Below are 25,698 nucleotides of genomic sequence, written 5' to 3'. Positions count from 1 at the left end.
TGTTACAATAATAGAAAATAAACATGCGAAAAGTTATGTTCATATATTTTAGAGATAATATTTGTATGCCTTATAAGTGCATAAGATACACATCATTAACTTGCTTAAATTTACAACAGGCTGAATGGAAGCTGTTGAGACGAAGCTCTGCATGGAGGCATTATCCCGCAGATCGGCGACGGAATTATTCACGGCAATAGTTTCAAAGGTGTACAGGGCGCGAAATCCGATGGCCACAAAGCGATCATTTGAATGCAAGGTAACGCGAAAGAAGCGTCCATCCGAACGCATTTCAAAGTCGGGAAGCTTTCCACAGTATCTGCTGAACTTTCGATCCGTGCTCATGAAATTGGAAAACTCGATGTAATCGCTGGCGGTTTGGTGGTCACAACTGGAAAGAGAGGGAGATTTAACATTTTTAAGAAATGGTTTAAATGAAGATCTTACGTTCCAATGCCTTCAACATCGAAATATGTGAAGTGGAGCACAACTCTTTCATCACTTGCTCCGTAGAAATAATAATTGCACACCACATTTTCCAGGTAAAATCCAGGAAAATTTGGAGAGTGAAATAAACCACTTATTCGCTCACTACTATTGTAGACAAAGGAACAGCCTTCCTTTTGAACTCCGGACATGATTCCAAAATCTTGAATAAAAGATAAACGGAGTTTTAAATAATGTAATTGTCTGAATATTATATAAAATATAAATGTTTGCGAGTGGAATCAGTCTATAAGTGACTAAGACTTGGTGAAAACACTTACTGGTTAAAAAGCGGTACTCTGCGCGAAATCCGTAGTATTGAACCTTGTTCGTCATAGTAGGCGGATATTTTCCGACAAACTGAAGGTGCAGCTGCGCTCCACTGGACATCAGTGGCTTGGGCAAGAAGGCACCGCACAGGAGTTCCTGCGTCTCGTACCGACCGCGCATCTCGGTGACCACGTGGAGCGCATCGCCCGGCTGGCATTTCGTGGAGTTCTCGTGCTCCGTGGGCACGTTGAAGTCATGGAATCGAATCTGCACCCGTTCTGGCGCCTGGGCTTCAAATTCGTAACGGCATTGTAGGACTCTCGAGCCGCCAATTACAACGCCGCCGAGCGCGTGCTTCGCCAGCAACAGCTGATTGGAGTCAAATATTCCCGATTTATTTACTCGTGAGTCGAACGTCTGTTTGCATTGCTCTGTGAAATAGACAAATCCATTTAGAATTTGCTGTTAGTGTGCGTATGATTTTGCCCAGGCTAACGTGGCAGGCCAGGTTTCTAACTCGCTTTATATGTAATAAGATGGCCAGCAAAGGATTGCACAATGAGGACAACAAGTTGGACACCTTTCGTCGCATCTGCGATGAAATGGCCGGCGACTCAAGTTACCTGAAGAAGGCGGAGAAACTGCAGCGATTCTTCGAAAAGGGAAGCAGTGGCAAGGGCTTCAAGGGCGACACCTTGCTCTGGGTGCAGTTCCTCATCCCGGAGGCCAACCAGCGGGTCTACAATCTGCAGAACAAGGCGCTGATCAAACTCTTTTCGCGCATTTTTAATGCAAACCAGCAGCAAATGCATCTGGATCTAGAGCAGGGCAAGTTGTTTCCTAATATATTCACCAAATACTAAGGAACTATTGTTCCCAATAGAATTTCATCATCGCTGTAAATTTTAGAGTCTAACTTTACCTATGGTTTCCCGCAGATGGAGACGTTTCGGAAACGCTGCGCAAGCACTTTGCCGCTTCTAGGAAACTCAAGCCACAAGTGCAAAGCAAGCTCTATCTGCAGGAGGTGGAGGAGATGCTCCTGAAGCTCGTGGATCGTACCAAAGAGGATGAGCAGACCGAACTGCTGCACGAGTTGTGCTCGAAGGCCACCGACTTGGATCTGCGCACTTTCATTCGCCTGGTGAAGCACGACTTAAGAATCAATGCGCGGGCCCGGCACATCCTGGATGCCTTTGGTCCTGAAGCCTACCCCGCATATCAGTCCTCCCGCGATTTGGTGGCGATTGTAAGACAGTTTGCCGGCAAGGAAAATAAAAAGGATGCCCATAGTCCGGTCAAGAAAGTTAAAAAAACGAACTCGAGTGCAATTCAGGTAATGACGCCCATATCGCCCATGTTGGCCAGTCCCTGCAAGTCGGTGGAGGAGGCCTTCAAGAAGAGCCCCGCTGGAATGTATAGTGAGATCAAATACGATGGAGAGCGTGTTCAAATCCACAAGCAGGGCAACGATTTCAAGTTCTTTAGCCGCAATCTAAAGCCTGTGGTCGATCACAAGATACGGGCTCTTAAAGAGTATATACCGCAAGCTTTTCCTGGCGGTGGTGAAATGATATTGGACTCTGAGATCATTCTAGTCGACACTGACACGGGAGCACTGCTGCCCTTCGGTTCGTTGGGTGCTCATAAGAAGCAGACTTTCGCCAATGCAGCAGTATGCTTATTTGTGTTTGATTGCATATTGTACGATGGCGAGGATTTGACCCAGTTGTAAGTGAGGTTGGGAATAATATTATTCTTTAGATACAATTTAAAAAGAAAATATTTTCTAATATATTTCCATGACCTTCTAGGCCATTCCGAAAACGTCGTGAGATCCTTGAGCAGAATATTCAACCCATTAAATCCCACGTGCAGCTGTCGGAGTCGGAGTTCCTCAAGACCACGAGGGAACTGGCCGTGATGACGGCCAGGGTGTTACATGCCAATCTGGAGGGAGTGGTCCTGAAGAGTCCAACCAGCACATATCAGCCCGGCAAAAGAAACTGGCTTAAGGTCAAGAAGGATTACCTTTTCGATGGAAAAATGGCTGACACAGCGGACTTGGTAGTTCTGGGAGCTTGGTATGGATCAGGGAAGAAAGGTGGTACGCTTAGCATTTTTCTCATGGGCTGCTACGATGCGTTTGGACGTCTGTGGAAGACAGTGACCAAAGTGCACTCTGGCTTGGATGATGCTACCAACGCAGAGGTACATGAATCACTGATCAAGCTAACAGAACGTGCTGATGCCAACGCAATGCCCAGTTGGCTATTGTGCAGTAAGTCCCTGGGGCCAGATGTACTGGCCAAGGATCCGCTGAAAATGCCAGTATGGGAGATTACTGGCGCAGAGTTTACGAAGTCCGATGCGCATACCGCGTCTGGAATCTCGATCCGATTTCCCAGGATTACTCGTCGTCGTAGTGATAAATCGACAAAAGAGGCCACAGATCTGACCCACTTAGAAGATCTTTTTGAAGCCTCAAAAAAGAATGTAAATGTTGATTTGCTGCTGGCCAATTGTAGTAAGGATGAGAAAGCAATTGATACCAAATCAACTCCCCAAAAAGAGAAAAAACTAAATGGCAATCGATCAACTAGTACTAAGAAACTAAAAAGGTGTAAAACAGGTTCAGATGATGAAGACGAAGCTCCTGCACGCAGCAAACACAAGGAGGCAAAAGCGACACGAAGTTTGTCGCCTTCGCAAAAGGGATTAAAGGATTTTTTCAAGCCCAGCAATGAGCTGAAATCAGTAGTAAAAAAGGAACCAAAGGAGATCGAAAACGCTATTGAACCAATTAGCTCAAAAGGAAAGTTATTCGAAGGATTGGTGGCTCACTTTGCATTGGAGAAAGATTCCAGCAAACTGATGCAGCAGTTTACGCAGCATGGAGGAAGCTGTACAACGGATCCGCGAAAAGCTAATCTGGTTTTTTATAATACAAACGAGACATCGGACCTGGAGAAGCTAAGGTAATGCGTAGATAAACACTTAATCTTAAAAGAAAATTAATTCACAGCTTTTTTTTTTAGATCGCTCTATCGTCGCAGTTGCCGGCACTTGAATGTAAGGTGGCTCCAAACCTCTCTCGATACTCAGAGTCGACAGCCTTATCCCACATATGCCGTGATGATGAAATGATGAGTCGAATTCTAAATCATTTTCACTCAGAAATACATGCTTGATTAAACCGAACATATGTGTGCATTATAGACAAGTATTTTATCAAATGCCAGAAGCAGAGCACAAAGCTTTAATAGAAAGCTCTACATGGGGACAACAAAACGCTCCCGATTGTTTGTGGCGTAGTTAGTTATATTCTGGACGCTTGGGCTGCGAAACAAGGCGCTCATCCATCATGTTGTGGGAATTCTTAGCACTATTTGCGATCGCTGTCGCCTTGTTCTACCGCTGGGCGTCCGCCAACAATGATTTCTTCAAGGACCGGGGCATCCCCTTTGAAAAGCCTGTTCTCTACTTTGGCAACATGGCCGGTATGTTCCTGAAGAAGAGAGCCATGTTCGACATAGTCTGTGATCTCTACACCAAAGGCGGAAGTAACAAGTGAGTTAAATTTATTGATTCGAATCTAATAATTTAATTACCTAACCAGTATTCGGCGCACTTGCACTTGCACTTGAAACTCGTTTACAACATGTGTGTATCTATTGGTCTCCAGCATTGCGTACAAGTTTATATATACTGTCAAGGTCAGGCATTCAGTGATCTATCTATACACACATTTGGTGGGTGCGGCTGCGTTTGACTACGTTTTGAATATAGGATTCCGAAATATTCGATTCAATTGTGTAAAGTCGTTTATCTGAAGAAGTGTGTAACTGGCCAGATAATTTGCGAAATTCTTTGTTTGTTCTATCAATTAAGTTCGTTATAATCTTATCGATTATACGACAGCTTTAAATGTTGTTTGTTGCGGACGGCACTGTGTCCATATTTAGATAGGAACAATAGTTGATAAAGCTCCTGCAAAGTGCAATGACGATAACATTATAGAAATAATTTATTAATTTCATATTGGGGCAACCCTTTTTATGACTGTTCCTTTTATACACGTCGTTATTTCAAATTGCACAATACGGGTTAATATATAAATTATAAATTATTTTCATATTAGTTCAATCATTTTTGTACTAGCAATTCAAATTGGAAATTCATGCCCCAATAATTTAGTTATAGACCAATACGATTATTCTGCTCTATACAATTACAGTCTTTTCAAAAAGGAAATAGGGATGGGTTAATTAAAAATTCTTCGGATAGGTAATGAACAACGCTATCGATCCAAAAAACACTTGTTATCATTTTCTAATCTTCTTGAGCTCACGAATATAAATTTTGTGATTGGATTTCTCAGTATGTGACTTACGGAAAGCTTATCGGTTATTAACATTATTTTTTTGTTTTAGATTTTTTGGTATCTTCGAGCAGCGACAACCACTTTTTATGGTGCGCGACCCGGATCTTATCAAGCAGATAACCATAAAGGACTTCGACCATTTTATTAATCATCGCAATGTGTTTGCCACCAGCAGTGATGATGATCCACATGATATGAGTAACCTTTTTGGCAGCTCCTTGTTCTCCATGCGAGATGCTCGGTGGAAGGATATGCGAAGCACTCTGAGCCCGGCTTTTACCGGCAGCAAAATGCGGCAGATGTTCCAGCTGATGAACCAGGTGGCCAAGGAGGCTGTGGACTGTCTTAAGCAGGATGATTCAACCGTTCAGGATAATGAACTGGACATGAAGGACTACTGCACCCGATTCACTAATGATGTGATCGCCTCGACAGCCTTCGGACTGCAAGTGAACTCGTTCAAGGATCGGGAAAATACCTTCTATCAGATGGGCAAAAAGCTGACCACGTTTACATTCTTGCAGAACATGAAGTTCATGTTGTTCTTCGCGTTGAAGAGTCTTAATAAGGTTGGCACAGCATTCACACTCATCAGAAGAATATATTGATTAAAACGAATTGTTTATTTTCCATGTAGATCCTTAAGGTCGAGCTTTTCGATAAGAAAAGCACTCAGTATTTCGTGCGGCTGGTGCTTGATGCCATGAAGTACCGACAGGAGCACAATATTATTCGACCCGACATGATAAACATGCTGATGGAGGCTCGTGGTATAATCCAGACGGAAAAGACCAAGGCCTCTGCTGTTCGCGAGTGGAGCGATCGCGACATTGTGGCCCAGTGTTTCGTGTTCTTCTTTGCTGGCTTTGAGACTTCGGCAGTGCTGATGTGCTTCACCGCTCACGAGCTAATGGAGAACCAGGATGTGCAGCAGAAGCTATACGAGGAGGTGCAACAAGTGGACCAAGAGCTGGAGGGCAAAGAACTAACCTACGAGGCTATCATGGGCATGAAGTATTTGGATCAGGTTGTTAATGAAGTGCTGCGAAAGTGGCCGGCGGCAATTGCCGTCGATCGAGAATGCAACAAGGACATAACTTTTGAAGTGGATGGCCAGAAGGTCGAGGTAAAGAAGGGCGATGTCATCTGGCTGCCCACATGTGGCTTCCATCGTGATCCCAAGTACTTTGAGAACCCCTTGAAGTTCGATCCGGAACGTTTTAGCGATGAAAACAAGGAGTCTATTCAACCATTCACATACTTCCCCTTTGGCCTGGGTCAACGAAACTGCATTGGTAAGTTGATTGACTTAAAATTGTTCTTCGCCGGTACTAAAAATTATGCATTTTAGGTTCCCGATTCGCTCTTCTCGAGGCAAAGGCTGTTATCTACTACCTGCTAAAGGACTACCGCTTTGATCCAGCCAAGAAATCCTGCATTCCACTAGAGCTCAGTAGTTCCGGTTTTCAGTTGTCACCCAAAACGGGCTTTTGGATTAAACTTGTTCAAAGGAACTAATCTTATAAACCATTAAACTATAATAACTTTGTTGTTAAATGTTATGTATTAATGAATTTGACATTATTAAATTTAAACAAATTATTGTATTCTTGTGCTTTACAAAATAAAAATGAAAGGCTTGTTTAACTTTTATAGTGGCGTAAAGAAACATTTTAATGTAAGCTAAAAATTAAGTACCATTATTGGTAAATGTGTATTCTAAAAAGTTTGATTTAGTATTTACATTTCTATACAAAATAGATGTTCTCCAAATGTATCAAAAACTGCCTGCATTTCCGCTACTTTCGTACGTACCTTTCATTTGGTTAAATAGAATGCAAATGTTGAGCCCTACGTAAGTGAACAAAGAAAGTGACATGTCTGGAATGATGAATAATATTATCTTTGTGTACAGTAGACCATAGTTCTTACTATCACGTTGTTGTTGAACTACTGAATTAGATAGCTATCCTAATCTATAACTGTTTTTATCTTTACCCCTTCCTTTATATATTACAATTTAATTTTAAATCTAAATCAACATTATAAACAGATGTTATAATTATTACATTTTAAATTGTTAAATTGTAAAATTTAATTTTTATCAATACATAAAATACAAATAATTTTAATTGTATGTCCAATTAAGCATATTCTGTCACTCATTCTTGGTTTCCATTATCGAGGTTCTCTGCACTTACGCTTTCCAATTTATTCACAAACTGAAAGCTATTGCATATCGTTGCATTTCCTTATAATGGGGGTTGGTATAAAGTGGTATAAATAAATATAAATAAATATAAATAAAGAAGAAATGCTCATTTGATGAAGTGAACGCGCCAAGTGAATATTATTTCCGCAGCACAAAATGACGAGTGAAATTATAAGTTTTTATAAGGACAAAACGGTTTTTATAACCGGAGGCACAGGATTACTGGGCAAAGGTGCGCGATCAATTCAAGTTCAAGAACACCTTAAAAATGTAATTCTTCTGTGTTTCAGTGGTCATAGAAAAGCTGTTGCGGGCGACGGATGTGAAACGTATTTATTTCCTGGTGAGAGCCAAGCGGGGTGAGAAAATGGAAGCACGAGTTGAGTCTTGGAAAAAGGATCAGGTGAGTGCCACCCAATTCGCGAAAGGGAAATTAAAAGAAAAGTGATTTGTCATTGACAATAATCGTGGTTTCTTGGAAAACATCCTCCCTGCAGGTGTTTGAAGTGCTTCTTAAGAAAAATCCGCTGTCCCTGCAAAAGGTGACTCCAATTTCGGGTGACTGCTGTGCCCCGGATTTGGGCATCAGCGAGGCGGATCGCAGGATACTGGCCGCGGAGGTGCAGGTGCTCATACATGGAGCCGCTTCGGTGCGATTCGAGGAGCCACTCAACCAGGCACTGAAAATCAACACCAGGGCAGTGCGACTCATTACCCAGCTGGCTAAGGAAATGCGGCTGCTCGAGTCTTTTGTCCACGTCTCGACAGCATTCTCCAATTGTGTGGTGCATCAAATCCAAGAGCGCTTCTATCCGGAACACCTAACCTGTCCCGTTGACAAGGTACTCGACATACACGATTCGCTCAGCACCGAAACGTTCGAAAAGATGGCACCTGCCCTAATTGGAAAATTCCCGAACACATACACCTACACCAAGGCTCTGGGAGAGCAGGTGATCCAGGAGGAGGCGAAGGGGTTGCCAGTCGGCATTTTTCGACCAGCGATCAGTAAGTAGTTGTTTCAGTGCAGTGATAAGCACAAATCAGTCACACAGTTGTATATCAATATGATATAAGATTAATTCAACAAATTATGTAGAGGCTAAGTCTAAGTCAAACCATCTGAAATTGCAGTTTTATCCACCTTCAAGGAACCCGTGCGAGGATGGATTGATGGCCTGCAGGGGCTGATTGCCATGATATTTGCCACTGCCTACGGGTTTGTTCACTTCATGCTGGTTAATCTTGAGAGTAAAGCTCCCGTAGTTCCGGCCGACTACTGCGTCAACGTGGCCATCGCATCAGCTGTCCAGATAGCCAAGGTCTCTAAACAAAATAAAAAGAGTCCGCCGCCCATTTACGCTTTTGCACCCAGCGAATCGAATTTAGTCACTTATGGAGAACTGATCAACGAATGTTACATAAATGGTCTGGACGTACCAAATGAAAAAATGATCTGGTACCCATTTAGCCATTGCACCACATGCCCCTATCTGTATAGTATCGGCGTCTACTTCTATCACATGCTGCCCGGACTTCTCCTGGATATTGTCCTGCGTGTAAAAGGTCAAAAGCCGATGATGATAAAGAGCTATCACAAGGTCCATGAGGGAATGCTGAGTTTGTTTCCCTTCTCCAGAAAAACCTTTACCATGGACATGAAGAATACCGACGAAATGTGGCAGTCCATGTCGAAGGAGGACAAGCAGATATTCAATTTTGATATGTCGACATTGAACTGGAAAGAGTTTTTCACGAGTCTCATGGACGGATTACGACTATATTTGTTTAAGGACCCCCGGACGCCAGAATCCGTTGCTCGGGGGAGGAAGATTTTAAAAAAGTAAGTCTTAGTTAACTACTTCAAAGATTGTCAATATTATAAGCCACTTTGGTTTTTACAGGTTTTATGTATTGGATAGGCTTCTCAAAACCGTAATAGTTCTCTTATTTGGTGCCTTTATTTGGTTATTAATCAAAAATGTATGGGCACTCCTATAAATGTATAATGTACTATAATAATTAAAACATGCACAGGGTTGAAGGTTAAAACGATGTGATAAATTTCAAATAAATAATGAGTTTGTTTTTGATGGATCTCAAAACAATAGTTTGAATTGATGTGCTCCGGGGTCAATTGGTGTAAAAATTAAAATTGTATTCCAGAAAGGCCTCAAAGAAAGTTGAAAGTCGAATTTGTTCCACGCGGTTTGGATGCATTCCCTATATATAAAATATTCCAACGTACCAATTGTTGCGCAATTGGTTGGTAATCGGAGCTTGTTGCAACTATATAATTACACAATAGCGAATAGAATTAACACGTCTGCATTTCGATTTCCCATATAAATTAGGCAGTCAACCGGCCACCCATTGCAATGCATTGTTTAGGCACATTCATTAGGCTCGAGACAGACTCACTGTCCAAACACTCAGCACATGGGTGCGCACCCTCGAATTCAATTACCTATACCGATTCCGTCTGTCCCACTACCGGGTTTCACTCCCTTTCCATGAGGTGCACTTCAACCCGGCACAACGTTTTCCAATTAGCCAAATGGATATATCACAGGCCGCCACGCCACTTGACACCTCAGCGGTTCCGATCGGATCCTCTGGACCACAAAGTGATAAAACCCCGGGTTCTAATTTCAGTGTAATTTCAGCATTTCAGCGTAAGAAAGGCAAGGCTAATTGTTTACTTGGCAGGTCAACTGCAATGCTCATGGTTTAATGGCACATGTTCAACTGGGCGTATACGTAATATGCAGCTTCGCGGGGTGAACTTCTCCAGCTTTCGTTTGGCGGCTAGGTAAGTTTTTACGACGCTCATGGATGTGTTGGTGAGAGTTTGGCAAGACAATTGATATTTTGCGATCGGCATTCGGGTATAAATAACTGGTGAAAAAACACTGAACACCCCTCATTCAAGCATCAGTCGCGTCTGCGCCGTTCTACGTCGGACATCGGATTACGGATAGCTGAATACGGAATACGGATTTCCGGCCTATCTTCGCGAAAAGTATCGTTATAATAACCCGTCGAAAATGGCAACGGATGTGCAAACTTTTTACAAAGACAAAACTGTCTTTCTAACCGGCGGCAGTGGGTTCCTTGGAAAAGGTATTCCGTGTTCTAGTTACAAAGAATAAAATGACCTGCTAAAGTGTGGTACAAATGCATAAGACACATAAATTTAAAGGTGAAAGACCGGTGATTTGGGCTTAATTGATATGCTTATGCATCTGCCAAGCTGGTTAAAAATGTGATGCCCAAAACAAGCAAATTCGCAGAACCGGCTGTCACAGTTCCATATATCAGATCAAGTTCAAGATCAAGAACAAGTTTATTGCCGTTTCAGTGACCATTGAGAAGCTGCTCCGCACCACGGAGGTGAAGCGCATCTATGTGCTGCTCCGCTCCAAGCGCGGCCAGGAAATGCGGGACCGATGCGCCGCCTGGGATAAGGATCCGGTAAGACATTCTTTTCGTTAATTATAACTATGATTTGCATTTATTTCATAAGAATATTTTCCTGACAATACTTTATAGGAAAAACCAATTTTAAAAAGTTGAAGCCTTTATCTATTTTTATTTCAAACATTTTGGTCTCAGGTCTTCGTTAATCTAATGAAAACCAATCCCGCGGCTTTGAAGCGAGTGGTACCTTGTGGTGGGGACTGCCAGGAGCCGGATCTCGGCCTGAGCATCAGCGATCGCCAGGTTTTGGTGAATGAGGTGCAGATTGTTATCCACACGGCGGCCACTGTGCGTTTTGTGGAGCCGTTGCACATCGCCTTGGCAGTGAATACACGGGCCACCCGACTCATGGTTCAACTGGCCAGGGAGATGCCCCACCTGGAGTCCTTCGTCCATGTGTCCACCGCGTACTCAAACTGCTTGGTGGAGCACGTCAGTGAGCGCTTCTATCCGGAGCACTTGACCTGCCCTGCCGAAAAGATCCTTGAGCTGCTGGAAAGCATTAGTCCCGAGCTGTTGGACAACATGACACCGGCATTGCTGGGCAAGTATCCCAATACGTATACGTATACCAAGGCTCTGGCAGAGCAGGTGCTTCAGCTGGAGGCGAGGGATTTGCCGGTTAGCATTTTTCGTCCAGGCGTTAGTAAGTATATGTCGTCGGAATTGAAATTCCTCGTATAATCCGTAGTCTTGCACAGTAATTGCTAGCTATAAGGAGCCCATGCCCGGCTGGATCGACAACCTTTACGGACCCATTGCAGTTCTCTACGGGGCAGCCTTCGGAGTACTGCGTATCACACTGCTTAATGTCAAGGCCCAGGCTGGCATGGTACCCGTGGATTACTGCGTCAATATGGTGCTGGCCTGCGCTTGGAACACGGCCCGGGATAGTAGCATCAAGCAATCGCCGGAGCCACCTATCTACAACTTTACGCCAAACGAGGATAACCTGATAACCTGGGGTGGATTCCGGGACAAGGCAGCGGTGCTGCGGTACAACTATCCCTTGAGTAAGATGATGTGGATGCCGTTTCTGAACTGCACCACCATTCCCTGGCTATTCCGGTTCATAGCCATCTTTTACCACCTGCTCCCCGGATATGCCATTGATCTGGTCTTGCGTCTGTGTGGAAAAAAGCCGCGCATGATCAAGTTGTACGGCAAAATCCACAGGAACATTGATATTCTGGCACCCTTTGTGATCACATCCTGGTTCTTTGATACCGTCAACACCCGCAAGTTGTGGGCCGGAATGTCTGCCGAGGATCAGAAGCTTTACCACTTCAATATGAGCAGCCTCGACTGGGACGATTACTTCCTGCAAGCCCTGGCCGGAGTTCGCATCTACCTCGCCAAGGAGAAACCAGGAAAGGAGGTACTGGAAAAGGGACAAAGGATCTACAGAAGGTGAGTGGGAAATTTTATATACAAATAAATGTATTGCCCCTTCCCCCCCTCAGGGATTTGGTTATATTATTTTTTATATACTTGGAAAATACCATTCCATATTAGTAATCATTCATTTAAATATTTCTTGTGTTTTTTCCACAGGTTCCAATTTCTTCATCGGCTGCTGCAGTTCACTCTTTGTAGCGGTGCTGCCGCAATATTATGGTCACTTTTAAAGCGCCTACTAGGCCCACTTATATAGTTATCACAAATAAAGTTAATGGGCAATCATTCACTCACTGTTTATACTTTCTTTCTATCAACAAAAATAGTTATTTTATATAGGTTGCCATGCTAGCTATTTTTATTGAAAACCACTATTATTACTTCATTAGTTTGGTTTTTTAATATTTCACTTAAAAAAAATATATATGAGTTACAGAAAAAAACAAATTGTTTGCAATTAAATGTTTTGGCCGAAGTATAAAGTATGGACTCACTAATGGGCGGATGAGAACAGGATGCTATCAATTGGTTAACAAGATTACACCACAGACTAAGTTTTACGAACAGCGTTGGGAGTCCCGCCATTTGAACGTGACAAGAGTTGGCAATAAACTGAGCCAGGCCCAAAGCCCAGAGCCATTTACATGGCCATTCACTCGGGACCAAGGATGAGAATTGGCCGCATCCGTTTCCGCCGCGGATTCCGGACCAAACCAGACGGAAGCTGTCGAACGTCGCTTTGCCGCCATTTTCCATCGACTAAGTTAATTCGATTTGGTTTTGGCTTATAGAGGGGCTGGGATGAGGGGAGGGGTCGCAAAGAAGCACTAACAAAAATTATGATAATTTATAAAAATTAAATAAATAGGATAAGGAATAAAATAACTTTGTCTAAAACAACTTTTAAACTATTTAAACTGCAATGAGAGCTAATAAAATCTATACAAAATATATATTGTTATGTTACAAGTACACTTATTAATAAGTTATTAATAATTAAATAAAAATATGGGCTTATAATAAAAACTGAGTACTTTATAATTGGGAGTTTATAGTTGAAAATTTTAGGTTACGCAGGTGGCAAGCTTGCTACACTTTTAAAATATCTGCTACCTTTTTTTATATCACTTTTCAAAGTGCTTTTCAATTTAATCGACATTGTATGGATAACTTGTGACATACAGCTGACACAGTTAATTATCCAGCAAATAAAGTATTTCCACTTCCCTCCAATGTGTATTGGGCAATGAACAAGGGTATTGAGACGCAAATATAAGGCTAATTTATGGGGCGCTAACTCACCAAATGAGCGCCCGGGCTTCGGCAGTTCCGCATCCGACGGCAGACTGTTCTCCTTGGCGGCGAAGGCTTGCTCCTGCTGGAGTTTTTCCTGCTTCATCGCCACACTGGCTGCCTCCAAGACCGCCGGAGGTGGGGACGTGGGGTCCGGCAGTCCCAGCTCATTCGGCACGAACTTGTACTTTCCCCGAAATCCTTTGGCCGTGCGATTGGAGCTGGCATTGAACTCGAGCAGCAGATCAGGACCAGTGCTCAACAGACGGCGGGTGGGTCGGCTGGAGCAGATTACATCGATGACCGAGTTCATGTTAGCGGACTCCGCGTCAAACAGCGTAATTGCATCCAACTGGCATCCTCCACTGACCACCGGCGGCAGCTGCAGCTCTTCGAAGAGGATCTCCACGTGGGTGTCCGGCCGACCGATGAACTTGTAGGCGCACTTGATGTGCGCCGGATAGTGGGCGGGAAATTGGGGCGAGTGGAAGTAGCCCTGGCCCACATTTCCCTGCTCGCCGGACAAGCTGGCGAAGAAGTAGAAGTCGCAGAAGCTGTGCGGAACTAATCGACCGTCCGTCCGGAAGTTTTCTATCGAAAATTTATCAAGTTAAATATTATATTTAAATATTATATTAGAAGTCGCAGAAGCTGTGCGGAACTAATCGACCGTCCGTCCGGAAGTTTTCTATCGAAAATTTATCAAGTTAAATATTATATTTAAAAAAGGAAATTTTGTTCATATTTTATGTATCCTATTAAATAGGAGTCATTCTTAAAATAAATAAAATTGAATACAAATAAATCATTGCTTTTACGTTTATTACTCATACGACAAGTGGCCCACTTCTTATTACACTTTTGATGCAGTTTACTTTGCAAACAAAGATTGAAAGGCATCCCAAATTAGCAAACTACAACACCGTGCAGTTAAAGTCTTTATAAATTATGTTTAAAAAATGTATAAGCCCATAAAAGTCTCCTATATTTGCGTGTCCCCAAAGTCAACTCACCTCGTTTCAGAAATCGATAGCTGGCGCTGAGGGTCAAGTTCCAGCTGGCCAGGTTGGTGGGCGGCTGCTGGAACCGGAGGCGCAGTCCGAGCAATCGACCCGCGCTATAAATAGGCGTGGCAATGCGCTCCCGGCTGTGCAGGCAGAAGGTGTCCGCCGACAGTGTCGCGTTCTCGATGACGGGCTCCCGCAAATAGGGAAAGACGTCCACGCTGTCCAAGCACCTGTCACGAAATTGCAATCCGCATTGGATGAGGAGGCATCGAGAGGGTGAAGTGGGGGAGGGGGACTTCCCCAGGCCTGAGCACTGCATTGGCCAGAGCAGATGCGTAATGATGTCTAAAATTTATTGGCCGATACTTTTGGGGCTGGCTCGTTGGTCAGCCGGCCTCCCTATAAATATACCCCATCGCAACCAGCAAATGGCCATTAAGAAATAATTCCCAACGCTTCGCTGGTTCTTCACGATTTATTTTGATAAAAAGTCGAACAAAAGTTGGCGTTAAGGCTAATACGATTGTCAAATCGGCACAGCTGCTTTAGGACTTTAAGTAATTTTTAAAAATATGTCCCGATTAAACGAATATTTGATGGCTATAAAACCCATAATAAACACAATCAATGCTGCGAGAGTCACTCCAAATTTACCCATAATTAAAGTAAACAAAGGGTAATGATATGAAAAATCTAGGTAGAAATTAGTTGGTGGGCTGGAAAAAGACGTTAAATCTGAAAGTTTTCACTGCATTTGAAGTTAAGGCAAAGGTTTTTTTGGTTTCCCCAACAATAGTATGTTATTCCCCTTTTCGCTTGCGCATTCCGCTGAGCATGCGACAGAAGGCCGGGTAATCAATCATGGGCGGCTCCTCCAAGGACTTGGGCTTGGCCATTGGGGCATGGCTTAGAGCCTCCTTCGCCTCGTTGAGGGTCATTTTGTCGCCATAGTTGGTCAGCTCTTCATAGATTCTGGGGAGTGTTCAAATGGAGACTATCACTGTGCTAGTCCACAATTTTCGGTGGCACCCACTTGCGTTCATCGATTTTGCCCGTTCCATGGTCATCCCATTTGCTCCAGGCCTCCAGTAGCACATCCTCGGGATCCAGTTCCTGGGTGCGACGACTCATCAGCCGGACGAAGGCTTCGTAGTCGAGCGGCTCCTTGGCCTCCTGCATCATCTGTTCCAGTAGCTGCTCGTTCGGGTCGTTTCCCAGGGCCGTATAGGTGAACCGTAGATCGTCCTTCGAGATCAGTCCATCGCAGTCCGTATCGAAGAGCGAGAAGACCTTTGGAGAATCCACGGGTTGAACCACGGTGCCTGCATCAGTCGAAAACTTACTTCCTTAAGCTCCGCCAGCTTGGCAATGTCCAGTTCATGGGGCGCCACATTATCATCGGCCCTCATCTCCTCAGGCAGCGTGTAGTGTCCACTGGACTCCGGCAGCTTCAGTGTGGGATTGAATATCTCGTTGATCACAGCCATAGCCTCCGAATCCGCCAGGTGAGATGGAGGCTGCGGAGTATGTGATGGCTTGCGGGCGGAACTGGCGCGACGACGACGCTGTATTGAAATTTGTATTGTCGTAGTTTTTAACACCTTTTCCCCTTTTTCAACTTCTTTCACTCACTCGCTCCAGATCCTCTAGGGAAACCGATGGATCCATTGACATGTTGAAGGAGTACTTGCACTATCAACTTTTTCAATCACTCACGAACTACTTTTGTTAACCTACAAAATTTTATTTGAAAATATTAAAATATTTCCAAAGCGTTATATTAGGGACATTAACTCAGAGAAAATAACATATCCATATCTTCAGATTCTGAAGCGGCACCAAAAGTATTACAACAATACAATATAACTAGATTATATTATTTTTTTTAAAGAAATTTTTACAAATTTTGTTGCAGACAGCCAAATTCTTTAGGATATCCTTTCTATTAATTTTTCTGGAGCTTTTTTCTCTGAATTTGACCCACTTCTGCGGGCGATTTAAATACGTTTTCAAAATCGATTTACCGACGGTTTGAGCGCGTTTTTGCAACGACTTTAAACACGGAACACTGTCAACCACCGACTAGGACACTCGTATTGCTCGCGATATCCCAGCGATTCGGACGCGTTTTCCCAGCGACGGATGCAACTTAAATATTACGCATACGTTTGGCGGAGCACTTGGCCACTCGGCAAGATCCACTGAAATGTGCTTGGCCAGTGCTCTCCAATTTTATTGACAAATCGATTCCGAAATATTGTGTGCGTTATTTTTATGGCGCAAATGTGGATGCATACGATTTTGCATAAATTGACACAAATTTGCGGGATTTATATAAATAACCAGGCGTGCCCGCGGCCACGGTTCCACCAAAACGGACCGCCCACATGGCCTTCGCAAGGTATTTTAATTACATAGCCGCTGCGTTGGGGATTTGGACTCTCGCTACCATCTCCTGGCCCATTCCACATTTGGCCACGGCATTTCCGCGACGGACGCCAGCCTTATCCATCGACGGATTCGATCTTGATGGCTGTCTCTGGCAGCTGTCCGCCGATTTGAGATCGAATCGGCTCCCAATCCCCGCTCCCCGCAAATCGATCACGGAATTTCGCCGGAAACATTGCCACTCACCCGGCGCGCAGCTGCAACTGCTCGAGCTGAAAGGCCACCAGCTCGTCGTCCATTCCACCGATGAAGATCATCAGGCAGTTGTTCTTGGCTCCCAGCGCATGGCTGGCATTGATGGCCAACCTGCCCCATTGGGTGGCATTCCGCTCGGACAGGTGAAGGCAGGAGCAATCTGAGGAGGGAATGTAACAAAAGTCTCTTAATTTTTGTGTACCATTTTTTTACGTTTTTATGCTAAACAGGAGCAATTTCTTGAACATCAAAGCGATTATCTGAACCCACCGAGCCAGAGATGCGACTGCCTGCTGATGGCCACTTGCTGCTGCGATTGTCCACTTCCGGTGGCCAACAGGACCACGACTAATCCCAGAGCCAAGGATGCGGCCGGCATTGTCGGCGGCCAATGTGAGACTGTGAAGCAGGATTCCATTATCCTGCCGTCTAGCTGAGAGCTGCCGATGTCCCATGTCCGGTATAAAAATAGCCCGCTCCTCGCATAAAGCCGAGCTCCTCTGCCTTTTTGTGTTGACGTGCCATTAAATTTCAGTTGAGGTTTTACAGGTGCCGGTGCCACCATCAGCATCCGCTAGTTTGCTGCCACCTTTTTTCCCGTCCTTTTGTCCAAACAAACTGGCAAACACACGTTAATACCGCCCATTTGCCTGAGGACATTTGGAGCAGCGTCCTTTTTGGGTGGCGGTATTTTTAAAATGTGTGTCATGTCATCTTTTTGTGAGCGTCCGTCTGTGGCCGCCAGTTAACAGCTCATTTTGGCCCCCTTTGAACCAGTCAATTCATCTAGATTGTCACACTTCGGAGACTGAAACTCAATTAAGTTAACTGCCAATTCACATGAAAATTACATTTGATATCGCGTTGCGGCCGGGCTAAGGGATACCTATTAATTCTGTACCCCTAACTGGAATGGGAATGTGCTGGGGATATTGATTTTGTTTGTTGTTGAGTACGACAATTTGGGGAAAAGAGCTCTACAAGGATTGTAATTAGATTTCTATAATTCCAGAAATTATGTAGTCGTTTTTATTTTATAAACAACAAATTTACGGTAATGAACTAAATAAAATATAGAATCTAAACACATAACCGTTCCAAAGGAAAACATACGAGCTTGCTTGCAGAACAATTAATTCATTTATTTGATACAACACTTACACAACTGATACTATATATAGAAAATATTTGTTTGCTACCATAACACGGATTGAAGAGAACTGCTAGCCCGCAGATTGGTTCATCTTGGCCTTGAACATATCGGCCAGCATGTTGGCCTTGTTGGTATTCAGCTCCTCGTAGTCGAACGGCGCCATGTGATCCTTGCAGCGATCGAGCCATTGGCGGATATGTTTATAGGGTCGGAGTTCAAACTCGAAGGCCTCCAGCTGGGAAACGGTCACCAAAAGTGTGAGATCTGCGATGGTGAAGTGATCGGAGGCGGAAAACTGTCTGCCCTCCAAGATCGAATTAAGCCAGCCCACAGCCTCCGCCAATTTGGCTCGCTTTCCTTCGTCCAAGGGGGCTCCAATAAACATTGTGGGGAACTGCATAGTAATGGCCATTATTTATTATAAGACAAAAGCTAAGCTCTTTATGAACCCTGTACAGGGGTGCTTTTGATCAAATATAACACTATTTAGACTTTGACTAACGCGTTTGAACTTTACTTTGCATACGAGCTATTTTATAGTTTTAAAGGCTAACACAAGTTCTCTATTTGCTTCGGCTCGCTCAATTTCAGCGTTTTCTGTGCGCTTGTGTAGCTTTTTTAACGAGTAATTAAATAAATCATATTTGCAGATCACATGGTCGTGTCATTTACGAATGGGTGAGTCTGCTTTGTAGATTACACAATTGAACTACAGAATCCCTAAATACAAAAAATGTTTCTTTTTAGATTGGAAAGCACTTACATAGTAGTCCGTGAGTCGCATGTAGAGGGTGCCCAGATCGAATTGGAGGCGCTGGTCCACCAAAGCCCTCACTCTTATGTCCGTGGGATATAGTTCGTCACTCTTGCCGTAGGCAGCCACCAGGTAGGAGAGAATGGCCCTACTGCAAGGTAAGGATAAGGTAAGGACTTCTGGGTCAAAAAGGATATAACCGAACTCACCTTTCCCACAAAACCAGACCCTCGTCGTTCATGGTCGGCACACAGTGCTGCGGGTTCATGGCCACAAAGTCCGGCTTCAGCTGCTCCCCCTCCAGGATGTTGACGATCTTCAGCTCGAAGTCGATGTCGAGCATCTTGGCCAGCAGCAGAATGCTGCGGCAGGGCGGACTGGGCGGCAGGTAGTACAGCACGGGCGGCGACATCTTGCCACCTCTGAGGAGCAGGCAATACACGAATTCGGTTACAATGCGCTTCGTGTCGGACATTGGCCGGAGCTGGAATGCCAAGTTCCGGCCACACGCAGGCCCAAAAAACTTGGTTCTAGGCGGTCAGCGCCAAATAATCAATGCATCGATTTTATTCGTCTACATAGTTATAGTTAATTAATGCCAATTGTTCTTTGCGTGGTCTTTTGAGAACTTGCAAAAAGTGGGCGGTGCCCAGTTTTATACGGCTATAAAGCACTCTAGTTTATTCTCAAGTAAATTTCAAGGAAAGCCATTCAAAGTGGTTGTAAAAAAAGTATTTGAAAATGAATTTTTAATGGAGTTTAGTTATGGTGTATTCAGGTGCTATTATTAAATAAAATAGTTAAATAGTATTTAAGAAACAATACAAAAAATGCAAATTCGTTGGAACTTTATTTTTAATATTTCCCCTCTGAAGGTTTTGGTCGTTTGATACACCGCCTAAAAGTATGCAGCGATTCGTTCTCCATGTAAAATCAATGAAAAATGTAAAAGTAAAAAGTAAATGACATGTGCCGTCAGATTTTTAATAATAATTAATCATTTTTTATTTAAGGCATATAGGGAATTCCCGATTCGAAACACATCCCCTGAGGCTCTGCTATCTAGAATTGGTAATCGCTGTGCTGTGGCCCGCACTTAATTGCACTCACTTATTTATTCATTATGGAATATGCACAGAAGGCGTTGGACCAGCCAGACCGACCGACCGAACGACCATTGGAGGACACTCCTACTCACACAATTCTGTGCACCAGCTTGTGCTGCACCACGGCCACCGAGTCGATGTCGATGCAGTTCCCCAGTATGCCGTCGAGTGTCGCCGCGTCCGCGTTTGCCGGAGCTGGTTAACAGCGGGACTAACAAGGACTCTGCAAAGGACTTGTGCTGAGACTGATGCTGATGCTCCGGAGGCTGGTGCGTGGGATTCTATCTGGTGATTGAATCTGCCTGAATCTGTCCCAACTTGCCGACGACGCTGCTCACCGCCGTATCCGCTGTCTGACTTTTCCAATTTTCAGAGCATGTTGTCTCGCCAGCGTTGTTGTCGCTGTCTTTGGGCGCATTTGTTTTCGTTTAGTTTTCATAACGAACGTTGCCATGGACGACAGTCCGCCCGAGTGTTCACCTGGTCGGAAAGGATATGGTGGCGGGGGCGGGGGCGGGGGCGTTGGCGTTCCCGAAAACTCGGCCAAAATGCTCACATTCGTGTCTAAAATTATACGTCTACATTATGTGCCAAGCTATGCTTTGGCTTTTATTGATTGCCAACAGATTTTCCAATTCAGAGCACCTGGTTAAGTTGGCTGGTGGGGGGTGGGGGCTTGATTGGCATCACTTGAAACTCGACGTGTTTGCATCAAACATTTTTCGACAGTCACGACTTCATCGCGTGCTTGACATTTCTTAGGGCCACTCAAGGACATGGCCGGCACAGTGGTAATTAGCCAGGACATAAATGTTTCAGGTGACGGGGTCCCACGGCCCGGGCATCTTCTACCTGAACCCTTACAATCAGGTAAGGTATAAGGTATGGAAAAATGCTTTGTGTGAGGGATTAGAAAAGAAAAGGGATTTGTTGGATTCCTGAGAATTGTAACATTAATTGCAAAATAAGGACTAAAATGGCCGAGCCAAGCGAGGCTATAAAAGAATCGATCGTTCCTTGGCCAGGATCAGTTGATTTCCCACACCCAAGCCAAGATGATGTTCCTCAAAGACTGCAGATCCCATGTGCTGTTGGTCCTACTGCTGATGATCCGTGGATCGCTGTGTGTGCCTGCCCTGGATGCAGCTCCTCCGGCTGCCACGCCCAACACCGTCGAAGAGTCGGAAAATCTGGTCGAGGGAAGTGGCGAACCAGTGGTCGCCCCCACAGACGTGGGGCCTACAACCAACAATGAAACTATTCCCCCGGCTGATGGAAATTCGGAAGCAGCGGTGGTAAGTTATACATACATTTTTACTGCGTTATATTTTATAGTTCAAGCGTAAGTTTAATAATAATCTGTAAACTCTATGCTGTTTTTCAGCCTGATAATGTGGCCAGTGGAAGCAGCATTGATCCCACGGCTATTTACGCTGGAGGAATCCTGACTCCCGAGGCCTTTCAGCAGTACTTGACTCAGTACGGTGCCTATGCTCCCTACTCCTATCCAGCTCCCGTTGCGGGAGCAGCAGCTGGCATTTACCCGTACCCTGGACCCATTGTGGTGCAGACGGGCTACGAGGGATTCCTGATGCCCACAAACACAGCCGGACAATCGGACAGCACCACTGTGCTGGCTCCCGCTGCACAGCCCAGCTCCTCGAATCCGCTGATGACATTTGTCTCCAATCTTCTGCCCACGATCCTGATGTCCACGCTCTTTCGCATCGCCGCCGTAGTTGTGTCCGCTGTGGGCATCATCCTGTTTGGCGGTGCCATCACCAGTGCGCTCTGCAGGATCACCCCGATCTGTGAAATACCCGCCCGTGCTGTGAATATCCTGCGCACGGGTGGTGCCCAGGATGTGGGTCGCATGCTGGCCGAGGAGATGACTCCGGAGCGGGTGCGTCGGGCAACGGAATTCGTGCGCAACGCCATCCGGAAGTACAAGCAACTGCAGAAGCTGGTTGAGGCCTCGGAGGCGGTGACCGAGTTGACCAACTAGGGATGGCGCAGTGGGTGTAGGTTTAGTGCTGGCTCGTAAATTAGGTGGAATGCAAAATATACTTTTAATGATGCTATAAAACACGATTTCACTTTTTTCTGTCACATGGTGTTCTTTAGAGGTGTTGAGAATCTTGGTTGAAAATTTGTTACTAAGAAAACTGATAACCAACAATGTTTTTGATATATATAATATTCTTTTAAATGGTTTGCAAATTGTGATTGTTAAATGTGCCTTTTAAGAATTAGCTTTCAATTACTTGGAACATTTGTAGCAACCCTCTGGTGGACTTTATGGCGCACACTGACCAATGTGAAGTATGTGTGCACTTGCATATGTAATTTGTACTCGCTCAATGCCACAAGCAGCACGTTTGTTAGCTAACTGAACTCGCGATTGTTCTAATAGTTGGTCGGTCAACGGCCCAAGTGACTTGTGGATCCCCTTGGGGGGAAAAGGGGGTCCAAGTGGATTTATGTGTACACCAGTGAAATCGTCGCGTGCATTCAACTGCAGTGTTGAAATCGCAATTGGCAATTGTCGCGGGGCACTCGCGGAATTTACAGAGCTGCAGAAACACAATCTCACTTTTATAAACCACGACAGAGACTGGAATTTTAAATATAAGTAGGGGCTGATTAGTGTGATCCGAACAGAATTCAAGTGCTCGGGAATAATAAGTATACTAAATATCGCTTTTACTTGAATTTCCATAATTGTAGTTAGGCGATACTAGAACCCGAAAATTAAATAAAATGATCAATTTCATGGATATCAACATTTCAAACCGAAAAGAAAAAGTAATAACTATTGGCTGATAAGGGAGTAAACAAATATTTCCTTTCGTTTGTTTTATAAAAAACCCCATATATGGAGCAGCTTTTTAACAAATAAAAGCTTTGCTTTCTTGAGATTGTTTAACAAGAGGGTTCCATTTTAATAATTTATTATCACGGTGCTCATAACAATGTTAAACAATTTTTTTTTAGTTTTTATTACTTGTTATTGGTTTCAATATAGCCATGTATGGCAATAATTTGCCGAGGTATTAGGTATGTATGTTAGGTATTTACTAATGACACTACTAATGACATCAAATTACTCATTCCTTTCCTGGACAAATTTTTTGATTAGCTGGACACCGTCCCAGTTCTCCTCCCAACCGGGAGTGACCTCCTTGGCATTCTCATACCACCTGGCCACGTTCGGGTACTGGGCTATATCGAAGTCCACCACCTCGAAGGTGGAAACGGAGGCCAACAGGGCAATGTCAGCCACGGTGAGGCAGTCGCCAGCCACATATTCCTGGTCCTCCAGGAAGGTGTCCAGGTGCCCAAAGGCGGTGTCCACTTTCTGCATGGCCTCTGGATCGGCAGGCTGCTTGCTCCTTATCTGTGGATAGATGGCCTCGATGAAACTCTGGAACAGGGTGCCCATGTCGAAGTAGAGCCTCTGATTGACCACGGCCTTCTTCTCGGGATCGCTTGGATACAGGGAGTCATCTGCGCCGTACTTCTCCACCAAGTAGATCAAAATGGCACGCGATTCCCAGATGGAGAAGCCATTGTCCACCAGGGTTGGAATGCAGTGCTGGGGATTGAGCTTCACGAACTCCGGCTTCAGTTGCTCCCCGTCCATGACCTTCAATAGCTTCATATTCAGGTCGACTCCAAGGGCCTTGGCTGTCATTATGACGGAGCGGCAAGGAGCCGAGCAAGGATGGTAGTAAAAGTCCATGATGAAAGTTCCTACGATTCTAATTCACAACTGACCACAGCTAAGAAGGTCCAACGGCTTTTATAGCCATCACAAAAGGCGACCAAAATCAATACTTCCATATATAGTCATTCAGTGTCGGGCGACTTTCCCGAGTAGCAGCTTTATCGGTGATAACGATCCGGGGTAACATGGAGTGCTTAGCTAATGGGAATGAAAAGGAATGAACACATATATACTTTTAGGGGTTACGGCTTTCAATTTGAATTAAAAATGATAATTATTTTGACTGCAGTAATAAGAAATTGATGATAGGTCATTAGAGCTGTGCGACTGAAAAGAAGGTCGTGAAACAGAAAGGTCAGTGCTAAAGGGTCAAGCTGATTAACGCTTTAGATAAAAATGCCTTGGAACAAAATGTAAATATTATTGCAATAAAGATAAGAACGGTTTGTCAAGTATTACTCATTAACTAAAAGGTTGGCTGGCGGCTTCCCTGTCCTTGAATATCAGGTATTAGAAATTGATTAAATCTTATCAGTGTCTGCTTTACTTGGATTTGCTGTTATGAAATAAACAAGTGCGCCACTCATTGACTTGAAGATAAGAAGTGTACTTCATGGAATATCCAATGCCTTATCACCATATGATAGCGGTTTCAGAAGTTGCAAATTTAACATGTATATCTGCAATATTTTTTTGTTTTATCCATATTCCAAAAGCTTCTCGTTTTCTTGGACTCTCCACACCAAATCAGTAAGCCAACAAAAATGGTTATTTACACAAAGCTTTATTAATAATATACAACATTTTAAGCCTTCTCTCCTTTTTCCCTTTGTGCGTTGACGTCGTCCAGGAACTTCTTGGCCTGCTTCAGAGTCTCAACGTTTTGCTCCCATCCAGGAGTAACCTTCTGGGCATTGTTAAACCACCTCTCCACGTTCGGGAACTTGCTGAGGTCAAACGCAAACATTTGTACGGTGGATATGGTGGCCAGGATGACGATGTCAGCCACGGTCAGTTGGTTGCCGGCCACGAAGTCCTGACCCTCCAGGAAGGTGTTGAGGAATCCGAGGGCAGAGTTTACCTTGTCCAGAGCTTCCTGATCTCCAAGCTTGCCAGTGCGGAAGAAAGGGAAGAAGTATTTGGCCAGGGCTTCGTACAGGGTGCCCATGTCGAAGTAGAGCCTCTGGTTGATCAGAGCCCGCTTCTGGGGATCCTTGGGATAGAGTGGGGAGTCGGGTTTGCCGTATTTCTCCACCAGATAGACGGCGATGGCACGGGACTCCCAGATGGCGAATCCGTTGTCCACCAGTGTGGGAATGGTGTGCTGCGGGTTGATCTTCACGAACTCCGGCTTCAGCTGGTCACCCTCCATCGTGTTGATCAGCTTGGAGTTCAGCTCCAGTCCCAGAGCCTTGGCCACCATCTGGATGGCGCGACTGGCCGGGGACATGGGGAAATTGTAGAGATCCAGGGTTGCCATTGCGACTATAAGGTGCGAGCTTCAGAGGTGGAAAAAGTAGACTGATTTCTCGCCATCCGGGTCCTCGTATTTATGGCAAAAAAACCAAAACACTATCAGCCTGGGCAAAGATTATATGAACATGTTTGTCATTGTTAGAACTCACTTTTTAGCACTTCGCTTACTTGGGCTAACAATAATTAGTTGTGACTAAGGGAGCTGGCACTAATTTGAAGAAAGTTATAGAAAAGCTTATCGCCTTTAAGAAATGTTTATTTATAAATCGCCGGGAAGCAGCGAAGATGTCAACGTAGATACAAAGACAG

At 44.4% G+C, this 25,698-nt stretch overlaps 10 protein-coding genes across 13 annotated transcripts; 5 read left to right on the top strand and 5 right to left on the bottom strand.

Moving 5' to 3' along the window:
* Positions 1–30: 30 nt before the first annotated feature.
* Positions 31–17,619, bottom strand: LOC122621801 (suppressor of lurcher protein 1). Its single transcript, XM_043799781.1, has 7 exons — positions 17,444–17,619; positions 17,165–17,333; positions 14,537–14,760; positions 13,533–14,114; positions 768–1,187; positions 448–649; positions 31–391 (listed from the first exon to the last, which is right to left on the bottom strand). Exons 1-7 carry the CDS (start codon positions 17,589–17,591, stop codon positions 49–51), a joined length of 2,088 nt encoding a protein of 695 aa, XP_043655716.1. The 5' UTR covers positions 17,592–17,619; the 3' UTR covers positions 31–48.
* On the top strand, positions 1,164–4,039 carry LOC122621796 (DNA ligase 3). 2 transcript variants are annotated; one of them, XM_043799774.1, is made up of 5 exons: positions 1,165–1,584; positions 1,695–2,487; positions 2,571–3,494; positions 3,564–3,734; positions 3,795–4,038. In XM_043799774.1, exons 1-5 carry the CDS (start codon positions 1,233–1,235, stop codon positions 3,901–3,903), a joined length of 2,349 nt encoding a protein of 782 aa, XP_043655709.1. In that variant the 5' UTR covers positions 1,165–1,232; the 3' UTR covers positions 3,904–4,038. The 2 variants fall into 2 exon arrangements, with proteins under 2 accessions (XP_043655708.1, XP_043655709.1); XM_043799773.1 differs by having other exon boundaries at positions 1,164–1,584; positions 2,571–3,734; positions 3,795–4,039.
* On the top strand, positions 4,074–6,793 carry LOC122621797 (probable cytochrome P450 9f2). Its single transcript, XM_043799775.1, has 4 exons — positions 4,074–4,326; positions 5,190–5,709; positions 5,778–6,435; positions 6,492–6,793. Exons 1-4 carry the CDS (start codon positions 4,121–4,123, stop codon positions 6,656–6,658), a joined length of 1,551 nt encoding a protein of 516 aa, XP_043655710.1. The 5' UTR covers positions 4,074–4,120; the 3' UTR covers positions 6,659–6,793.
* LOC122621799 (fatty acyl-CoA reductase wat) lies at positions 7,428–9,457 on the top strand. The gene is made up of 5 exons (XM_043799777.1): positions 7,428–7,584; positions 7,643–7,755; positions 7,850–8,360; positions 8,487–9,195; positions 9,257–9,457. Exons 1-5 carry the CDS (start codon positions 7,509–7,511, stop codon positions 9,351–9,353), a joined length of 1,506 nt encoding a protein of 501 aa, XP_043655712.1. The 5' UTR covers positions 7,428–7,508; the 3' UTR covers positions 9,354–9,457.
* Positions 10,264–12,519, top strand: LOC122621798 (fatty acyl-CoA reductase wat). The gene is made up of 5 exons (XM_043799776.1): positions 10,264–10,475; positions 10,714–10,826; positions 10,968–11,478; positions 11,534–12,242; positions 12,387–12,519. Exons 1-5 carry the CDS (start codon positions 10,400–10,402, stop codon positions 12,484–12,486), a joined length of 1,509 nt encoding a protein of 502 aa, XP_043655711.1. The 5' UTR covers positions 10,264–10,399; the 3' UTR covers positions 12,487–12,519.
* Positions 14,989–16,752, bottom strand: LOC122621800 (calmodulin). Of its 3 annotated transcripts, none has more exons than XM_043799780.1 (5): positions 16,536–16,752; positions 16,163–16,263; positions 15,874–16,095; positions 15,564–15,820; positions 14,989–15,502 (listed from the first exon to the last, which is right to left on the bottom strand). In XM_043799780.1, exons 2-5 carry the CDS (start codon positions 16,202–16,204, stop codon positions 15,331–15,333), a joined length of 693 nt encoding a protein of 230 aa, XP_043655715.1. In that variant the 5' UTR covers positions 16,205–16,263; positions 16,536–16,752; the 3' UTR covers positions 14,989–15,330. The 3 variants fall into 3 exon arrangements, with proteins under 3 accessions (XP_043655715.1, XP_043655714.1, XP_043655713.1); XM_043799779.1 differs by lacking the exon at positions 16,536–16,752 and adding an exon at positions 16,325–16,345; XM_043799778.1 differs by having other exon boundaries at positions 14,991–15,502; positions 16,555–16,751.
* Positions 17,620–18,284: 665 nt separating the features above from the next.
* On the bottom strand, positions 18,285–19,720 carry LOC122620291 (glutathione S-transferase D7). The gene is made up of 3 exons (XM_043797676.1): positions 19,290–19,720; positions 19,090–19,231; positions 18,285–18,720 (listed from the first exon to the last, which is right to left on the bottom strand). Exons 1-3 carry the CDS (start codon positions 19,553–19,555, stop codon positions 18,397–18,399), a joined length of 732 nt encoding a protein of 243 aa, XP_043653611.1. The 5' UTR covers positions 19,556–19,720; the 3' UTR covers positions 18,285–18,396.
* A 1,292-nt stretch (positions 19,721–21,012) lies between these two features.
* Positions 21,013–22,560, top strand: LOC122621472. Its single transcript, XM_043799330.1, has 2 exons — positions 21,013–21,481; positions 21,571–22,560. The coding sequence occupies exons 1-2, from the start codon at positions 21,242–21,244 to the stop codon at positions 22,189–22,191; spliced, it is 861 nt and encodes a 286-aa protein (XP_043655265.1). The 5' UTR covers positions 21,013–21,241; the 3' UTR covers positions 22,192–22,560.
* Positions 22,561–23,147: 587 nt separating this feature from the next.
* Positions 23,148–24,306, bottom strand: LOC122619143 (glutathione S-transferase 1-1). The gene has a single exon (XM_043795890.1). It carries the CDS (start codon positions 23,926–23,928, stop codon positions 23,290–23,292), a length of 639 nt encoding a protein of 212 aa, XP_043651825.1. The 5' UTR covers positions 23,929–24,306; the 3' UTR covers positions 23,148–23,289.
* Positions 24,307–24,709: 403 nt separating this feature from the next.
* Positions 24,710–25,413, bottom strand: LOC122619685 (glutathione S-transferase D7). The gene has a single exon (XM_043796743.1). It carries the CDS (start codon positions 25,391–25,393, stop codon positions 24,719–24,721), a length of 675 nt encoding a protein of 224 aa, XP_043652678.1. The 5' UTR covers positions 25,394–25,413; the 3' UTR covers positions 24,710–24,718.
* Between the last annotated feature and the right edge of the window lie 285 nt (positions 25,414–25,698).

The sequence above is a fragment of the Drosophila teissieri genome, chromosome 3R (assembly GCF_016746235.2).
Source record: "Drosophila teissieri strain GT53w chromosome 3R, Prin_Dtei_1.1, whole genome shotgun sequence".
Taxonomy (NCBI): Eukaryota; Metazoa; Arthropoda; class Insecta; order Diptera; family Drosophilidae; genus Drosophila; species Drosophila teissieri.
This window is presented reverse-complemented; position numbering and strand designations above follow the sequence as displayed.

What these genes read in the sequence shown, in the direction of transcription:
- LOC122621796 (XM_043799773.1), top strand. Translation starts at nt 1,233, where the DNA reads ATGATTTTGCCCAGGCTAACGTGGCAGGCCAGGTTTCTAACTCGCTTT. An exon ending in GCATCTGGATCTAGAGCAGG is followed by an intron (nt 1,585 to 1,694) that starts GCAAGTTGTTTC and finishes GGTTTCCCGCAG; the next exon opens with ATGGAGACGTTTCGGAAACG. An exon ending in TCGGACCTGGAGAAGCTAAG is followed by an intron (nt 3,735 to 3,794) that starts GTAATGCGTAGA and finishes TTTTTTTTTTAG; the next exon opens with ATCGCTCTATCGTCGCAGTT.
- LOC122621797 (XM_043799775.1), top strand. Translation starts at nt 4,121, where the DNA reads ATGTTGTGGGAATTCTTAGCACTATTTGCGATCGCTGTCGCCTTGTTC. An exon ending in CGTTGAAGAGTCTTAATAAG is followed by an intron (nt 5,710 to 5,777) that starts GTTGGCACAGCA and finishes TTTTCCATGTAG; the next exon opens with ATCCTTAAGGTCGAGCTTTT. An exon ending in GGGTCAACGAAACTGCATTG is followed by an intron (nt 6,436 to 6,491) that starts GTAAGTTGATTG and finishes TATGCATTTTAG; the next exon opens with GTTCCCGATTCGCTCTTCTC.
- LOC122621799 (XM_043799777.1), top strand. Translation starts at nt 7,509, where the DNA reads ATGACGAGTGAAATTATAAGTTTTTATAAGGACAAAACGGTTTTTATA. An exon ending in CACAGGATTACTGGGCAAAG is followed by an intron (nt 7,585 to 7,642) that starts GTGCGCGATCAA and finishes TCTGTGTTTCAG; the next exon opens with TGGTCATAGAAAAGCTGTTG. An exon ending in CATTTTTCGACCAGCGATCA is followed by an intron (nt 8,361 to 8,486) that starts GTAAGTAGTTGT and finishes CTGAAATTGCAG; the next exon opens with TTTTATCCACCTTCAAGGAA.
- LOC122621798 (XM_043799776.1), top strand. Translation starts at nt 10,400, where the DNA reads ATGGCAACGGATGTGCAAACTTTTTACAAAGACAAAACTGTCTTTCTA. An exon ending in CAGTGGGTTCCTTGGAAAAG is followed by an intron (nt 10,476 to 10,713) that starts GTATTCCGTGTT and finishes TTGCCGTTTCAG; the next exon opens with TGACCATTGAGAAGCTGCTC. An exon ending in CATTTTTCGTCCAGGCGTTA is followed by an intron (nt 11,479 to 11,533) that starts GTAAGTATATGT and finishes AGTCTTGCACAG; the next exon opens with TAATTGCTAGCTATAAGGAG.
- LOC122621800 (XM_043799780.1), bottom strand. Translation starts at nt 16,204, where the DNA reads ATGTCAATGGATCCATCGGTTTCCCTAGAGGATCTGGAGCGA. An exon ending in CCCTAGAGGATCTGGAGCGA is followed by an intron (nt 16,096 to 16,162) that starts GTGAGTGAAAGA and finishes ATTTCAATACAG; the next exon opens with CGTCGTCGTCGCGCCAGTTC. An exon ending in GGCAAAATCGATGAACGCAA is followed by an intron (nt 15,503 to 15,563) that starts GTGGGTGCCACC and finishes AACACTCCCCAG; the next exon opens with AATCTATGAAGAGCTGACCA.
- LOC122621801 (XM_043799781.1), bottom strand. Translation starts at nt 17,591, where the DNA reads ATGGAATCCTGCTTCACAGTCTCACATTGGCCGCCGACAATGCCGGCC. An exon ending in CTATCGATTTCTGAAACGAG is followed by an intron (nt 14,115 to 14,536) that starts GTGAGTTGACTT and finishes AATTTTCGATAG; the next exon opens with AAAACTTCCGGACGGACGGT. An exon ending in GATGTTGAAGGCATTGGAAC is followed by an intron (nt 392 to 447) that starts GTAAGATCTTCA and finishes CTCTCTTTCCAG; the next exon opens with TTGTGACCACCAAACCGCCA.
- LOC122620291 (XM_043797676.1), bottom strand. Translation starts at nt 19,555, where the DNA reads ATGTCCGACACGAAGCGCATTGTAACCGAATTCGTGTATTGCCTGCTC. An exon ending in GGTCTGGTTTTGTGGGAAAG is followed by an intron (nt 19,232 to 19,289) that starts GTGAGTTCGGTT and finishes CTTACCTTGCAG; the next exon opens with TAGGGCCATTCTCTCCTACC. An exon ending in TGCGACTCACGGACTACTAT is followed by an intron (nt 18,721 to 19,089) that starts GTAAGTGCTTTC and finishes ATTACTATGCAG; the next exon opens with TTCCCCACAATGTTTATTGG.
- LOC122621472 (XM_043799330.1), top strand. Translation starts at nt 21,242, where the DNA reads ATGATGTTCCTCAAAGACTGCAGATCCCATGTGCTGTTGGTCCTACTG. An exon ending in GAAATTCGGAAGCAGCGGTG is followed by an intron (nt 21,482 to 21,570) that starts GTAAGTTATACA and finishes GCTGTTTTTCAG; the next exon opens with CCTGATAATGTGGCCAGTGG.
- LOC122619143 (XM_043795890.1), bottom strand. Translation starts at nt 23,928, where the DNA reads ATGGACTTTTACTACCATCCTTGCTCGGCTCCTTGCCGCTCCGTCATA.
- LOC122619685 (XM_043796743.1), bottom strand. Translation starts at nt 25,393, where the DNA reads ATGGCAACCCTGGATCTCTACAATTTCCCCATGTCCCCGGCCAGTCGC.